We start from the raw sequence: 15991 nt of genomic DNA, 5'->3' as shown, positions 1-15991 counted from the left end.
GCATCATGATTGTGATCAAGCTTTTCATGCTTGAATCTTTCAAATGAAATAATCTGTATTTGTAAAAGAAAAATACAATGTATATTTTCATATTAAATTAATTACAAGTAAAGTGATTTGCAGATTTATAAAATGTTATAGAGCTAAAAAGTAATCCTGCGCTCCACTCAAAAGAAAAGAAACATCACACGAATACAATCCTACTCACTAAACATCCATAGTCTTATTCCGCTGACGTTGCGCAAACGCAACACTTGCTTTTTCCACAGGTAAGAGCATTTTTTTTTATTTTCAATGTAAATTTATGTTATAAATGCTTAATTTAATATTTGTTATTATTTTCATGAGAAAAGAAAATGTTTCTTCTTTTCTACTTTTCATTAGAAAAGTAGAAAAGAAGTAACATTTTCAAAAAAACCTAACGACTTTCAAGTACTTTTAAGGACTGCACGAAATGAGATCAAAGTAGGCTTTAGAGTGAATGATATGGTCTTCAGCAGAGACAACCAATTGCCTAGAAATATGTGGAAATGGTATAAATGCATACTGGACATGGCGGCAGGATACTATTGTGAAATGTGAAACTTCAATCTGATATAGTGGAAAGACCAATACAGCTTTTGTAGCTAATAGAACTTTCAGAATAGACTATATGCTGATAAAGTAAGACAATCTGAGCTTGAAAATTTCATTTAGAATTTCATATATTATTCTTATTAATTATTATTGTTAATCATAGTATTGTATATTAATCATTATCATTAATAAGTAATTATTGTATGATATTGATTAACTACATTTAACTGATGAACTTGCAGTTCATGGGGGGGGGGCAGGATGTTAGGAATAGCTCCCGCCATTAGATGGCGTTCTGAATGTCCTGTCTCCGAAGTTATTCCGTAATTTTAACTTTAGTTTTGGATAAATGAAAGTGTTAAAAAGCTAACAATACTGAAGGTATGTACCTAATAATTATGCTTGTAACCATTGTATTATATGTAAATAAATTTATGTGTGTTAAATAAGAGCAGAATTATCACATGCCTCTGCATCTCATTTTCAAATAGAAATAAAATGAAGGTTATTAAAATAGTTCACACTCTCAAAGCTAATAGATATTTAAAATTAAAAAGACTGACTGACTGCTTTCAGAAGTAATTCTTATTTTGGATAATTCAGTATCTCATCCTGATATTGAAACAATGAAGAATAGTGACATTACTATTCAATTTTAGTCTTTAAATGAACCTATCACTTTGCAACCACTACATCAAAGTGCAATTTAAACATTCATAACATACTATTGTATGTTTATAATTCAGTTAACTTTTGGGAACTGACTCCTATGCTCTGAAAACTTTTAAATCGATTAAAATAAGTGAATAAGTCTGCAATATTTTGATTTGCTAAAGCATGGGATGAAAAGTAAAAGCTCTACACTAAAACTGTTAGAACAGATTTGAAAAGTATTACATGAAATGTTGTCTATGAAACTGCTGAAGTAAAAACCGCAGTACGAGTAAACAGTGATGCAAGTCAAAGATAAAAAAAAAATGTTAAAACTTGTAATTAAAGAGGGAAGAGAATCTGTTCAAGAGAAACACATTTCTTCATATAAAGTAATTTCAAGCATTAGAAGAAAATGTTTAATTTTTACTAAACGCTTCCAAAATTTGTAACTCATTAAATACATTTTTATTTTACTTAATATTTTGTTAAAGTTACCTTAAAATTCATCAAGTGGCCAGCCTCAACCCCTGCTTATGTATAAATGATACGACAAATGTATGATATGGCTGTTAGTCACATCACATCCGTATTAAGAGAACAAAACAATTTTATTATTAAAAGAGAACAAAATGCCTTAAGATTTAAAAAAGAGAGAGAAACCTACTCAAATAGCCTTTTTGAAAAAATAATAATAATAATAATAATAATAATAATAATAATAAATAAATAAATAAATATAGTGTATCATGTTATACTCAATGCCATTGACTGTATTTAAACTCTGTACATAATTCAGTATTAATACCTTCTAATTTGATTACTTGTTTATCAACTGCCCATATGTTTAAATGATATGTTCTGCAGTAGTTTGTGGCCAGCAGCAATTTAACTTTGTATATGCAACATCGTTACAGTTTTGCCTCTCCCTCATTGCTCAAAGTGATTCGTGTGCTCAAAACTAACATTCATGAAACTACACTGAGAAAAAAAAGTGTACTTTCATTGTTTAGTAAATTCCAAGCTACATTTGGTCAGTTGATCAGTACCCATCTCGCTGTCATAACCCTAGTATGCTTCCGATGGCATATACAGTCATTGTTAGCCATAAGCTAACATCGCAGTTGGAGGAAAACTCGAGTGGCGACCAGTGTATCGTATTAAATTCAACAAAGATGAGACAGACAGCATTTCTAAAAATTCTAAAAAAAGACATCACCGTAGACTTTAAAGATAGTTACTCTAAGCAAGAATACATTTTCAATAAAATTTGCTCTGAAAATGATCATTATTGAGTCATTACAAGGAAGTAGGAAATAAAGCATAAATTAAGTATTATTAATAAATAAGCATATTATTAAGTCACTACAAGGAAGCAGAAAATAAAGCATATATATATATATTTTTCTAATGAAAAACAAATTTCCATCATATGTTCTTACGATGAGCTATTTTCAGGAAAAACAGTAAAAATGATCATCCTAATGCTACAACTACTCTAATGTTTAAAAATTATGCAAAAGGAGAGAAGGATGAACTAATAATAATGAATTAATTAGTTTATGAATAAGAAAACACAAATGGATCACAACACTGAATGAAATCTAAAAACTGGAATAATTAATCAGGTTCCATAACTTTTCAAACCAAATTTTAATGCAAGTTCTTAGCAAGACTTAGCAAGACTGATGACATTATACTTTGGAATTTTCAGAAATGACCATAGATTATTCTTTTTATTCAGAATACTTAAATAACGTATTTGACGGCATATAAGGCACACCCTTATTTAGAAGGCCACACACAAGGGAAAAATTTTCGATAGTCCGCGCAACAGCACAATACCACAATAACTTAAAATGTGGTTTCTTTTAGTTCTCACGTTTCGTAAAAGCCAAATACACAATCATTGAATGCAATTACCAAACATATATTTATTAAGGAAAATTAACAAACAGCAAGCTATTTTGAACATATATAAATTTCAATGATGAATAAATGAATGAACAGCAAGCAATCAAACATAATACAAAATAAATCAGAAACAACAAAAAACACAGATTCAAGGAAAACGTTGCCTATCATGAAATTAGTCTTTAATCACTTTCAAACCCATAAAAATCCTTTTCACTATCATCATCATCGAAAACGAGAATATCGTCATTTCTACTGTTTCTGTCATCGCTAGTATCACCTTCTTCGAATAATGCGTCGTCTTCTGTTCCATCAAGAGCAGTACTGATTCCGCACTTCTTAAAGATCTTAACAATTACTTCAGCTAATTCAGAAGTCAAACAACAAAAATCAGGGTTAATTTTTAAAATTTTGCACAGGACTAGTTTCGATGGTTTTACCGAACCACCATACTCAGGTGCAAAACTGCAAATGAACAAGATAGGAAATAATGATTAGGTAAGATAAGAAAGTCTGGACAAGAATAAGCAAGTGGCACCATCTGTTGGTGAAACCAGAACTAAAATATAATTTCTTTAAAGGACAAAGGCAAAGATGGATTGGAATAAGATCATTAACAAGAACAGAAAGATTTTTTTGAATGTGAAATGCCTCTAGAAAATCCAGTTCTCCAATGGAAGATGTTTTTTGAATAATTTTGGGAGGAGAAAAATTGAAAGTGTGATTTTCGGACCAACAATATTGAGCAAAAGAAGACTTCTGTGTTTCCATTTTTCTAACATATGCCTCATGTTCCTTGACGTGAAATTTTAAGGCTCTCTTAGTTTGGCCAATGTAAATTAAACCACACTGGCAAGGAATCCTATAAATAACCCAAGAATTCATAACCGGAATGGGGTCCTTGAGTATGAAACTCGGAATTTTATTGATGGAAGAATAAACAACCCGAAAGATAAATTTCTGGAAAATATGTGCAAATTTATAGCTAATTGATGGAAAGAAGGGAATGACAACAGAATTTTTATAATCTCCTAAAATAAGAGCGTGCCTTTTAGTGTGTTGAGAATTTTTTAACTGCTTGATTAATAATGTTGGGCAAAAAGCCCCTGTCAATAGCTACTGCTTTTAAATAATTTAGTTCTTCATCAAGGGCTAGCTTGGAGAAGCAAACTTGAAGAGCACGGAAAACATAGGAATAAAATGAAGCTAACTTTTGTTTAGTCGGATGACATGATTTAAAGTGTGGTGGAAGGTAAACCGTAGTACTGAAGTTGGATGTGTTACGTGTAACCAGAATGTCGAGAAACAGAAGAGAATTGCAAGTCTCAAGTTCAAAAGTGAACTGAATAGCAGGATCAATAGAATTCATTGTTGAAAGAACTTTTTTTAAATCATCTTTATTACCTTCAAACTGGGTAAAAGTATCATCTATGTAGCGGAACTGTGCCGGGAAGTTTAAAGTTTCAAACACTTTTCATTCATAATAATGCATGTAGATATCAACCAGGATGGGTCTGAGGGGGCTTCCCATGGCTAATCCCTCAGTTTGCTTGTAATATTTATTTTGGAGAACAAAATGTGTTTGTTTCAAACAGAGTTGAGTGAGAGGAATTAGCTCATCAATTTCGATGCAAGAGAAATGAAATTCGCGAAGTCTGGTTTCTAGACTTTTTTGCAATTTTGAAGTTCTGTTTATGTTTCGTATATTTAGATATTGTGCTTTGCTTGTCTGATTTCATGTATTTTAGTTACAAACATTTTGTTTTTTATTTGTTACAGTGAGGGATTTTTCTGCTGTTTTGTGTGTGCTTTATTATTGCTTAGTTAAATTAGTTTGATTTTCTGCATTGTTTATCATGCTTTCATCCATTAATCGTTTCACTAAATTACGCCTGAAACGACAAAAATTCCTAAATCATCTTGACTTTTTACTTAAATGTAAATGTAAAAAATTGATCCCAATTTTATTCAAATCAAATCTAATCAAAAACCTTCCAGTCGCGTTTCAAGAATTCTGTTAAATTGCAAGCTTGCCTTACTTCAGTCCATCATAAGGAATACACGCCAACAATTGTCCAAAATTGAACATGAACTCTATAAGCTTCATCTGGAACTCGCTAATTCATATCCAAAATTCACTGCCCTTGAAGAAAAGTCTTGGTCTAGACCGAGAATGCAGTTAATCGTCATAAAAACATCCTTGCAGGTAAATTCGAAAAACTTCTTTTACTGTCTTCCAGTTCAAGTAGTTCAAAAAATCTTCCCACTGTAAACATCAAACCAATAGTTAATATTTCTAATGTTAGTCTTTCAGAACAACAAGAGAGAATTCTAAAATATAATTTTAACTTCTCACAAAATTGTAAACCCTCGATTCCAAAGATCCTATCAAAAAAGCTTTCAAGTTCAGTAAAGTTTCCGATTCACAGAAAGAAATGATTAGGCATCTTATCGCTCATAATGTGAAATCCGATGAAAAACCTTTGAAACCAAATCTAACCGCAAGAGAAAAAGCTACAATGCGCGAAATGCATTCTAACCTGGATATTATCATTTCAAAGGCCGACAAAGGTGGCCAGATAGTCGTCATGGATAAGAACACTTACATCGATGGTGTCACTAAACTCTTAACCGAAGGACCATATAATCCGATTTCTAAAGATCCTTCATCTTCGGACTTGCCAAAAATAAAAACTGCGATCAAATCTTCACAAACCATTTCAAGGAACTTAAAACATTCGCTTATCCCATCTTTTGCGAATTGTGCCAGATTATATGCTCTTCCGAAAATTCATAAAAGTGGTATTCCTTTCTGCCCTACTGTATCAAATTTAGATACTGCCTCGTATCCCTTAGCTAAATATTTAGTTTCTTGGCTAGAATAAAGATTTAGTTTCTTGATTTTCAACTCTATTAGACAATAACATTTATACTATAAAAAATTCAATAGAGTTTGTAAAAGAGGTTAAAAAATTTCTCCTAGAAATTTACTCATGGTTTCTTTTGACGTAAAATCATTATTCGCAAATGTTCGAGTCCGAGGGTGCATTAAGATGTCTAGAAACCAGACTTCGCGAATTTCATTTCTCTTGCATCGAAATTGATGAGCTAATTTCTCTCACTCAACTCTGTTTGAAACAAACTCATTTTGTTTCCCAAAACAAATATTACAAGCACTCTGAGGGATTAGCCATGGGAAGCCCTCTCAGTCCCATCCTGGCTGATATCTACATGCATTATTATGAATCAAAATTGTTTGAAACTTTAAACTTCCCGGCACGGTTCTGCTACGTAGACGATACTTTTACCCTGTTTGAAGGTAATAAAGATGTTGTAAATAGAGTTCTTTCAACAACGAATTCTATTGATCCTGTTATTCAGTTCACTTTTGAACTTGAGACTTGCAATTCTCTTCTGTTTCTCGACATTCTGGTTACACGTAACACATCCAACTTCAGTACTACGGTTTACCATAAACCTTCATCGGTTTGCCTTCCACCACACTTTAAATCATGTCATCCGACTAAACAAAAGTTAGCTTCATTTTATTCCTATGTTTTCCGTGCTCTTCAATTTTGCTCCTCCAAGCTAGCCCTTGATGAAGAACTAAATTATTTAAAAGCAATAGCTATTGACAGGGGCTTTTCACCCAACATTATTAATCAAGCAGTTAAAAAATTCTCATCTCAACATACTAAAATGCACACTCTTGTTTTAGGAGATTATAAAAATTCTGTTGTCATTCCCTTCTTTCCATCAATTAGCTATAAAATTGCACATATTTTGCAGAAATTTAACTTTCGGGTTGTTTATTCTTCCATCAATAAAATTCCGAGTTCCATGCTCAAGGACCCCATTCCGGATATGAATTCTTGGGGTATTTATAGGATTCCTTGCCAGTGTAGTTTTATTTACATTGGCCAAACTGGGAGAGCCTTAAAATTTCACGTCAAAGAACATGAGGCATATGTTAGAAAAAAGGAAACGCAGAAGTCTTCTGTTGCTCAACATTGTTGGTCCGAAAATCACACTTTCAATTTTTCTGCTGCCAAAATTTTTCAAAAAACATCTTTCATTGGAGAACTGGATTTTCTAGAGGCATTTCACACTCAAAAAAATCTTTCTGTTCTTGTTAACGATCCTAATTCCAATCCATCTTTGCCTTTGGCCTTTAAAGAAATTATGTTTTAGTTCTCGTTTCACCAACTGATGGCGCCACTTGCTTATTGTTTTCCAGGCTTTCTTATCTAATCATTATTTCCTATCTTGTTCATTTGCGGTTTTGCAGCTAAAGATGGTGGTTTGGTAAAACCATCTAAACTAGTCCTGTGAAAATTTAAAAAATTAACGCTGATTTTTGTTGTTTGACTTCTGAATTAGTATTTATTTGGCATGTTATTGTGTCTTAATTACTTCAGCCTTTATGTCCTCCCAAGATCTTTTTACCCACTCGAACACTTTTGAAATAGAGGTCCGCTTCATTCTACCTGAGGGTGTGGCTCTCCTATCCACTTGTTCCATCTTTCTTGCACTTTTTCCTGAATTTCTTATTCACCGATACATCTAAAGGCTGCAATTGGCTAGTCAGTCCACTAGGAATGACAGCTATCTGGGTTTTTAATTCTCTCGCCTTACTCTTTATGGTTTCAGTTCTATGGGCGCGAAACTGATCCAAAACCAAAGGAGAGGGTTTTCTTAAGAGTCCACCAGGTCGCCTCGTCCCTACGTTCTGTAACCACAGTTTCATTCCAACTTCGTCCATCCAGGCTTTCGGATGAACATGAACAATTACACCCGTTGGAAGTTTTTCTTTCGGATGAGTTTTTCTTTTGAATATGGAAAATGGCGGTAGTTTTGTGCCATCAGCCCAACATGTTAGAACTACCGTATATTGGGTTTTTTCATTACCTGTGGTTTTAATGGTTATTGATTTACACCCTTTAATACTCACAGTCTTGTTGGATGGTACATCAAATGTGAGTGGAATTTCATCCATATTTCCTATTTGACCGAGCTCAAAAGAAGTCTTCTTGCGTGCATTTATAACAAACCTATGAAATGCTAGTATTTTTTCTTCATAATCTGCTGGCATTTTCTGTGCAATAGTTGATTTTGAGCAATAGACACTGAAAAGTTCCGATTCCCATGTTTTTCTGCAAATCGTTTGCCCTCATTGATTATTATTTTGGTTGAAACACTTATCCCAGATTTCCTCTTATCTATCACCCACATTTTTACAGCATTTTCAAGTTCAGGCCAAGATGGAGCTGGGCATCGAAGGTTATGTTTTTGTATTTTAGCAGTCTTCAGTTGATCTTCCTGCAGTCGCCAAGTACATACAATTTTTTCAGTAGGTGGTGGACCGAAATGCCTTGCGGCTGCTCTGTTTCCATGCACTTTGGTGTAGTTTAACACTCCTAGTTTATACTGAATTGTATAGCTTAATCTCTTATTTCCTGTAGTCATAATTTCTAGGGTAGTTTTTTAAAACAAATAGCTTTAAGCACCAATACCGACACCTTATACAGAGTAGCACCGATACCGACAGTGTCGGCTGAGTCAAAGAAAGTCTACGTAAAGAAGGAAAGGCTCCACAGACGTAATGTGACCATCGAACCTGTTCGAACTTCGACATCAGCTTCGAGCTTTGGCGCTTTTTGGCGACAGATATTTCACGCATGTGCAAAATAATTATGGCAGATGTAGAAAAGACGTTGTCATATGTATGTCTAGACCTTTATCCGGGCTAAAAATAGCATTCAGTATTGAAGTTAACCCGTATCCTTCACGTATAAGATGCAGGTAACTTTTTTAAGACCAAATGTAGGAAAAAAAAGTGCGTCTTATATGCCGTCAAAAACGGTATTGCTTAATAAATGTGTTTGGGTATTAAAAAAATGACCCCAAAAAATCATTATTTTTTTTAATGTAATGATAAAAAAGATTTATATATATATATTATAGTTTAGTACAAAGAGAAACTCGTGTTTAAAGCAACAGTACACAGCACCCTTATTTTATGGAGTATTTTGAAATACAAAATATAAAAATGTTCACCATATCATACATTTTTAAGTGTTGCAATCACAGCCTCGATGCTTGCAGGAATTAGCAATGTCTGTCCTAAAATTGCTATTGTCACAGCACATTCCTGCCAGAAGCTCTCATCTGTTGTATCATGCTGCATGTGACATAACTGAAATAAAATGAAGTTTTAGTTTTATCCTATAAATTTTTAAAGATACATATTACAAATAAATAAAGTAGCATGTAGCAAATTTTTTTTAAAAAAATTAATAATGATTCACATCAGACACTAAAGCAGAGGAGATTTTTTACAGTCAGAAGATTATAATATAGAATAAAAGAAACAAAATGTAATTATAATAAAAACTTGACAATAACATTCAGTATTGAAGTTAACCCGTTCAATACTGAATACTGAATACCGTTCAGTACTGAATACTGAATGCTACCATGGATATAATTGGATAATAGCTATAATCATCATGAATAATGGTCTTAACAGTGCCCATCATAATCAAGTTTGATTACATTTCAATTCCAAATACTTGAATTGCTGATATCATTGATTTATCAATTCATTATGTTTTATACTTGAATATTTAAACATAAACTTCACTGCTGACCCACACTGCTTTAAATTGGTTAGCATATTATTGGCAAATTCTCTAACACTAGGAAAACTGCAATATAGATGGCATCCCAAGCCACTAGTTTCTGCTCTTTTTGAAGTCAGATTTTTCAAAATTGCAAATTTTGTGAGATATTGGTTATACCATAACTAATTTGTATTCTAGAACTGAAAATAAGATGTACCTGACAATGGGAATTAAACCGAGGGAAAAAAAAAGCCTTGTTTACAAATTACATTTTAAAACAATGCTCTTTTTAATACCTTTCTGTTTTTCCAGGCAGGGATCACAAAATTAGATATAGAATTCAATACCATTAGATGTAATGTTTTTGTATTTAGGTTAAAAGTTCTTTCAACATTCTGTCCTGCATCCAACAGCCAAATGAGTTTCATTGAGTATGTGAAATGCGATTCAGCAATCAATAGTCCCGTGGTTTCTTCTCAGTAGGCATTTTGATTTTTAGATCATTCTCACCTTTTTACAAATTCTGGCAAGTAATTTTGATTAAGAACAAACTGTTTCTTTGCAACATTGGCTGGAGCTTAGACAGTTCATCTTCCAATCATCATTGCATGTCTACTGACTATGACAAACTTCTCCAACACTATAACCAGCACAGTATATAACTAATTTTTTGCTGAACAAATTCAAGAAAAAGAGTATTTTGACACTCCCCCCAAAAAAAAGAGCATAACACAAACGGAAAATTCTGAACTGGAGCAAAGGAATAAAAATTCCATGCCTTGCATCACAACATTTGAAACAAATCGGAGATGTATTTCAGACTTTGCTGGTTTGTCATTTGACCTTCTATCAGGGTTACACACTTGCCAACCTATGACACTCAAAACTCATTTCCTCAATGACAAAGTGATTTTTTAAATGATTAAAAAAAATTTTAATAATGAATTAACTTTAAACAATTAAGTTCAATTACTAATTCATAAATGCAAACAGTACAAAAAAATTACATGTAATTTATTTATTTATTTATTTATATCTTTTAAGAAAAATATAAGACTTTAACCAGTTTTCGTACACATGCGTTTCATATCTTAAATGCATTTTGTATCATTCGTATAAATATGTAGCATTTGTATAAATGAGTTTCGTATCTTAGTTTTCACATCTTAAAAGAAAAATGAGACCTGACTTGTAATGTAAAATATGAGAAATTCAGTACTTATTAAGACAGAATTAGCATTACTAAACCACGGAAAACATTTACTATTATTTTTAAATAACAGTTCAATTCACAGAACTAATTTACAATAAGAAAAAAAAAAAAAAAAAAAACTATGCGAAACTAAACTATATTACAATATTTCATTATGAAATTTCAGTTAAAAATAGAGAAAATAAATAATAATAGCCATATTTACTATATTTATACAAAGTACTTAACAGCATAAGAAAATAAACAAGAATAAGGATTTATGCTTATTAATGAATAATATTTTTATTTTTTATTTTTCTTTGGTATCTTTTCATTAATGTCTGAATCCAGTTTTCTTAACAAAGTTTGATTTTCACAAATAGTTTTTAATATTTCATTAGATTTACTTAAAAAATTAAAGTCTTGTAAATTCAGTCTTTTCAGAAATACATTTGCTTTATTTTCAAGCACTTCTTTTTCTAAGAGAGTTTTTTTTCTTTAACACTAGAATTACGGTGGTCTTCGTACACCTAAAAGTACAGTGGATGTCATTTTGACCCCTTGATAAGATATCTGCATATTTCTCTATATGATACAATATATTTGTGAAAAAGAAATTAAAATAATGCAAATTATGACAACTACAGTTTATTTTAAAGAATATAGACACTTTGCATGTATGTAGTCAAATAATGAACAAGCATTTAAATATTTCCATCGGAAAATGTAATTTTTTTTTCATTTTCGATAGCTTACATTTCAGAAACACAGAAAATAAAATGCATAAATTAAAAAAAAGGTATAAAAATTGTATAAAATAGTATAATTAAAGTATAAAAATTGTATAATTTGTATAAAATGTATAAAAAAGTGGTTTTTAATTAAATTATTAAAGTTTTTTAAAACAAACTTTTTGCTATAAAGAGTACATAGAAATAGAAATATATAGCAATATTTTATTTACAGTAATATATTAGTCAGTGCAGCAATTAGCACACACACTTATCTTTCTGATTTTTTGTGTACAATATTCGCATACATATTTATTACAGTTGTCGCAAATATTAGAAGTTTTGCTACCTTTGCATTTCCTTACTTGACATTTCTTCCTTTTTTTTTTTTTTTTTTTTTTTTTTGATTCTATTGAATCTTGTCCATCCACAAAGCCACTTGAAGAGAGAACAAATTTGTTTTTACTAGATATATATTCTTCTCTTAGTTCTTCTGCCAAACGCAACAGAAAATCACTTCTGCTGATATTTTCTTTTGTAACTTCCTTATACAGAATCCCCGCATTATGCCTGCTAAGTCCAAAATATTGTAGAATACATGTACTGGCCAACGTCGTGATGGTGCTTTCACGGAGTACTTTCTTGCCATTTGATCCAAAATATCTACCCCAAAATTTGTAGAATTGTAAAACTGTATTACATCAGGAACCTTCTTTTCATTAGATTCAAATTCAACTGATGAATAGAGTGTACTTAACAAAATTACGTTTTTGTTCCTTTTACCTTGATATGATGTAAGTGTTATATAGTCGTATTTCATCACAACTGAAGAAAAAAGTTCGTTTCTTACATTTTTGAAACTAGAGAAAATTTCTCTTTTTGCCTGATTTACTGTTCCAACATGACTCAATCCTTTAGGGATTTTGCAAGCTTTACTGACGTAAAGAAACTGTCTGTAGTTATATTTGGCCAGTATTTTTGTAAGGATCAACTAAACGATTTACTACGTTCTCTCCTAAACTTTGATCACTTGGTCTCATTTCATCTTTTCCTAAATATGGAAATTCGTTTAATAAGTATTTTGTCCTAACGTCTACTGCTAGCCAAAATTTTATTCTGAATTTATCGGGCTTGTTAGGCGTATACTGCAAAAAACAGCATTTTGCTTTTGTAGGGAATAACTGTTCATCAATTGTAATGTTTTCATTTGATTTGTAGCAAAGCTTACAGTTTTCTATATAAGTATTCCATACCTCGGATATTAGTGCAAATTTATCACACTGCAAACGTGATGACCTTGTTAGTTTATTATCAAAACGAAGAAATTTCATAATTTCCAGAAATCTATCTCTACTCATAGTTTCATGAAAAAAACTTTGGTCCGCAAGTCTTGGTCCACAAACTAAGAACTGGTAAGCCCTAATGCCCCCCTTACGTACAACAACTCTATAAATGCTTATAGTTCTGCTAATAAAATAGTGAAAGAGTCATTATGAAGTTTACGCTTGGATTTCAACATCAGTACACTATTTTATGACGCGTAAAATTTCTCCATTTATTATTAACTTCCATGCACTAACAGCTTTACCAGAACAAATGTGACATTTAGCATAGAATGTCGGTCTTGCATTTTCTCGCAAGATATTTTGCAAGGGTCGCCGACCAGAAGTATTTTCTACTTTCCATACAGTTCCATCGCTAGCAATATCTTTACAAGTGTTAGTCTGAATTACATTGAATTTCATATTCCCTTTTGAGCGTCTACTAGTTCCCGCTTTAGCATTCTTAGGTACGGCAGAATTTGAACTCTTAGAAACAAATCCATTTGTACTTTCACTTAAGCTAGAGGATGATATTGCCTAATTACTCTCGATAATAAATTCAGAATCACAAGGTGTTTCCCCTCCATCTTTATCTGTAGAATTGTTTTCGATTTCAGAACTGGAATCGGCATCAGATAGTCCTTGCATCAGTTTCCCGATTTCTTCATGCGTTAGTCCTTTTCTACGCGCCATTAGTACGTCAATATAATAAATTCATGTAAATAGTATTCCACTAAAACTTTTTATGAATAATAAGCAAATTATCTATGAAAAATCTACAAACGTTCAGCTCGTAATAATTTCTTTTATCTATTTTCTTTCCACAAAGAAAAGTACTGCACATATTTTAAATCATGTGACTGGCAGATGTGAAACTACGCAGACCCACCATATTCTTTTCCTTTGTTTGTATTTTGTTCAGCACGTGCAAATAAAAATAGCTTACAGGAGTAACAGTGCTCAGATAATACAATGGAATGTATTCACATTTCTTTTTCCTCAAAGGGGTCAAAATGACACCTGCCGTATTTCTAGGTATAATCATTTGTAAGGGCTAAAATAAAAATACGATTTTCTTGAAATCTTTATTATTTCGATTTAGGAAAAGTCGAGAAAAGGTTAAGATATCTGTGAAAAAAAGAAGAGCTCTCAGAGATAAAAGTTCGCTAGGTGTCAAAATAACCCGTTCCGTAATTCTAGTGTTAAGAGAAAGCAATTCATTAAGTTGATTCTGCTTTTCTTTTTTTATCTTGAATAATTTCATTTTTTTTACCCCCCTGCTCTTCCAAATATAACCGATAATGTGAATGAGCTCATGAAGCTGTCGCTCTCATCTCTTTCAGAACTGATACATTGTAGATCCCACCAACACGTTTCACATAATCACAAACTACATGCTGAGCATTGCATGAATTTTACCCCAGATTTTCTGTTTTTATATTTTTATTGATACTAAATCCTTGTTCAACAGAGGCTTGCCCATGGGGAAGAATAAAGATCACTTTAAATGTTTTCCATAACTTGAAATATTTTTCATAAATGAATGTGTGCAAAAAAAGTATTTAATTTCATTTTTTTTTTCACATCATAGGTTTTGAATTCTGTAACACATAGCTGCACAGCATTTTCGATGAAATCAGGATATCCCATAAGAAGGTTATCGCATTCTTTTTCTGCAGCATGATTTTTCTGGGAAAAATACACCAATATAATCTTCATTTTCTCATATGCTTTTTTGCGCCATATACTTTGGATTCAGAGAAACAGCTTTTCTAATAAGTAAATAATTAACTGGACTTTTGTCCATGAGCTTTTCAAGTAGCTGTAAAATAAACGTTTGTGAGACACATTTAAGAGAAAGGTAAACTTTATCCATGATTTCTTTTTCAGCATATAGTTCTTGGAAGAGATTATCAGCCCTAAATCATGAACTAATTTTGCTTATTTCATAAACAATACCCTTCTCAGAAAAATAAAAGTTACACAAATATTTCAGTGATGAACTGATTTTTAGCATGTGCTCTTCTTTTATAACTTTGAAATGCTGCAAAAGTTGCTTTACTAATTTGTGTTAATAAAAAAAAAAAAAAAAAAAAAAAAAAAAAGGTGGTTCATTACTTTGGTACAGTTCTAAAAAGGCTTTGACCAATTTAGCCACACAAATCGGGGAAAGGGGGAATTCTACAGGATTATTTTATCTTTAATTGCATCTCTTATTATTTCATATGATTTCCAAGTTCCTCCCCTGCTTTTTTTCTATTCTCAATTAGCTTGACATAACCTTTTATACCTTGCCAAATTTTAAAAGCACACAAACAGACTTCTACATTCTCTAGCCATCCACGGTTACGAAATTTCAATGGCAAAGTCTTATGCACACTCGCTGTTAAAATACCTTCTCGACATGCTAGAGAATCTTTAAATAGATGGTACAGTGCTCCTAAAATAGAAGGTATATCCCAACTTGTAGTGGATGCTCCTATATGGAAAGCCATGTTCAAAACATGCAGACTGCAACTAGCAATAGATATACATCCAATTTTACATTACTTTTTCAATTCATGTTGGAGGGTTTCATAAAATTTCCAATTTGCGACTGGCCCATCCATACTTATTTATAAAAGCTTTTGTATATCTAGTTTTTTAGCTGTCATTTGAAAACTTTCAAAAATAATAACAGCTGTTCCATGTGCTATGAAAACAGATGTCAAAAATCAAATTAGAACTTTATTTTGCCAATATCTCACATGCAAACCCAATTGTTTTTTTTTATTTGTTTTATCAAAGTCTTCTTAAATAACAAGGTAAAGTAGTATAGCTTCTTAAATTTGTCATACATAAGACTGAAAATAAGATGTCAATCCAAAATAGCAGACATAAGCCAGCTTTCTCTCACTAAAAAAAGCATCTTGCTATAACACCGTCAAGGAACATACTTGAAAAAACGTTTGTCCATGTCACTGCTAGGTCTATAAGAGTAAT

General features: G+C 31.9%; 1 protein-coding gene across 3 annotated transcripts in view; it reads right to left on the bottom strand.

Annotated features, from left to right (window-relative positions):
• The window catches only part of LOC118195372 (proteasome activator complex subunit 4-like), a 243815-nt gene that overhangs the window by 8890 nt on the left and 218934 nt on the right, over nt 1-15991 (bottom strand). For all 3 annotated transcript variants that reach the window (XM_085822053.1, XM_085822048.1, XM_085822056.1), the window contains one exon: nt 9209-9337. In XM_085822053.1, the coding sequence (XP_085678179.1) occupies nt 9209-9337 (129 nt within the window). The remainder of the gene's footprint in view (nt 1-9208; nt 9338-15991) is intronic.

This window comes from Stegodyphus dumicola, chromosome 1 (assembly GCF_044657685.1).
Source record: "Stegodyphus dumicola isolate Sdum_Otavi_A_Nest chromosome 1, ASM4465768v1".
Classification (NCBI taxonomy): Eukaryota; Metazoa; Arthropoda; class Arachnida; order Araneae; family Eresidae; genus Stegodyphus; species Stegodyphus dumicola.
This window is presented reverse-complemented; position numbering and strand designations above follow the sequence as displayed.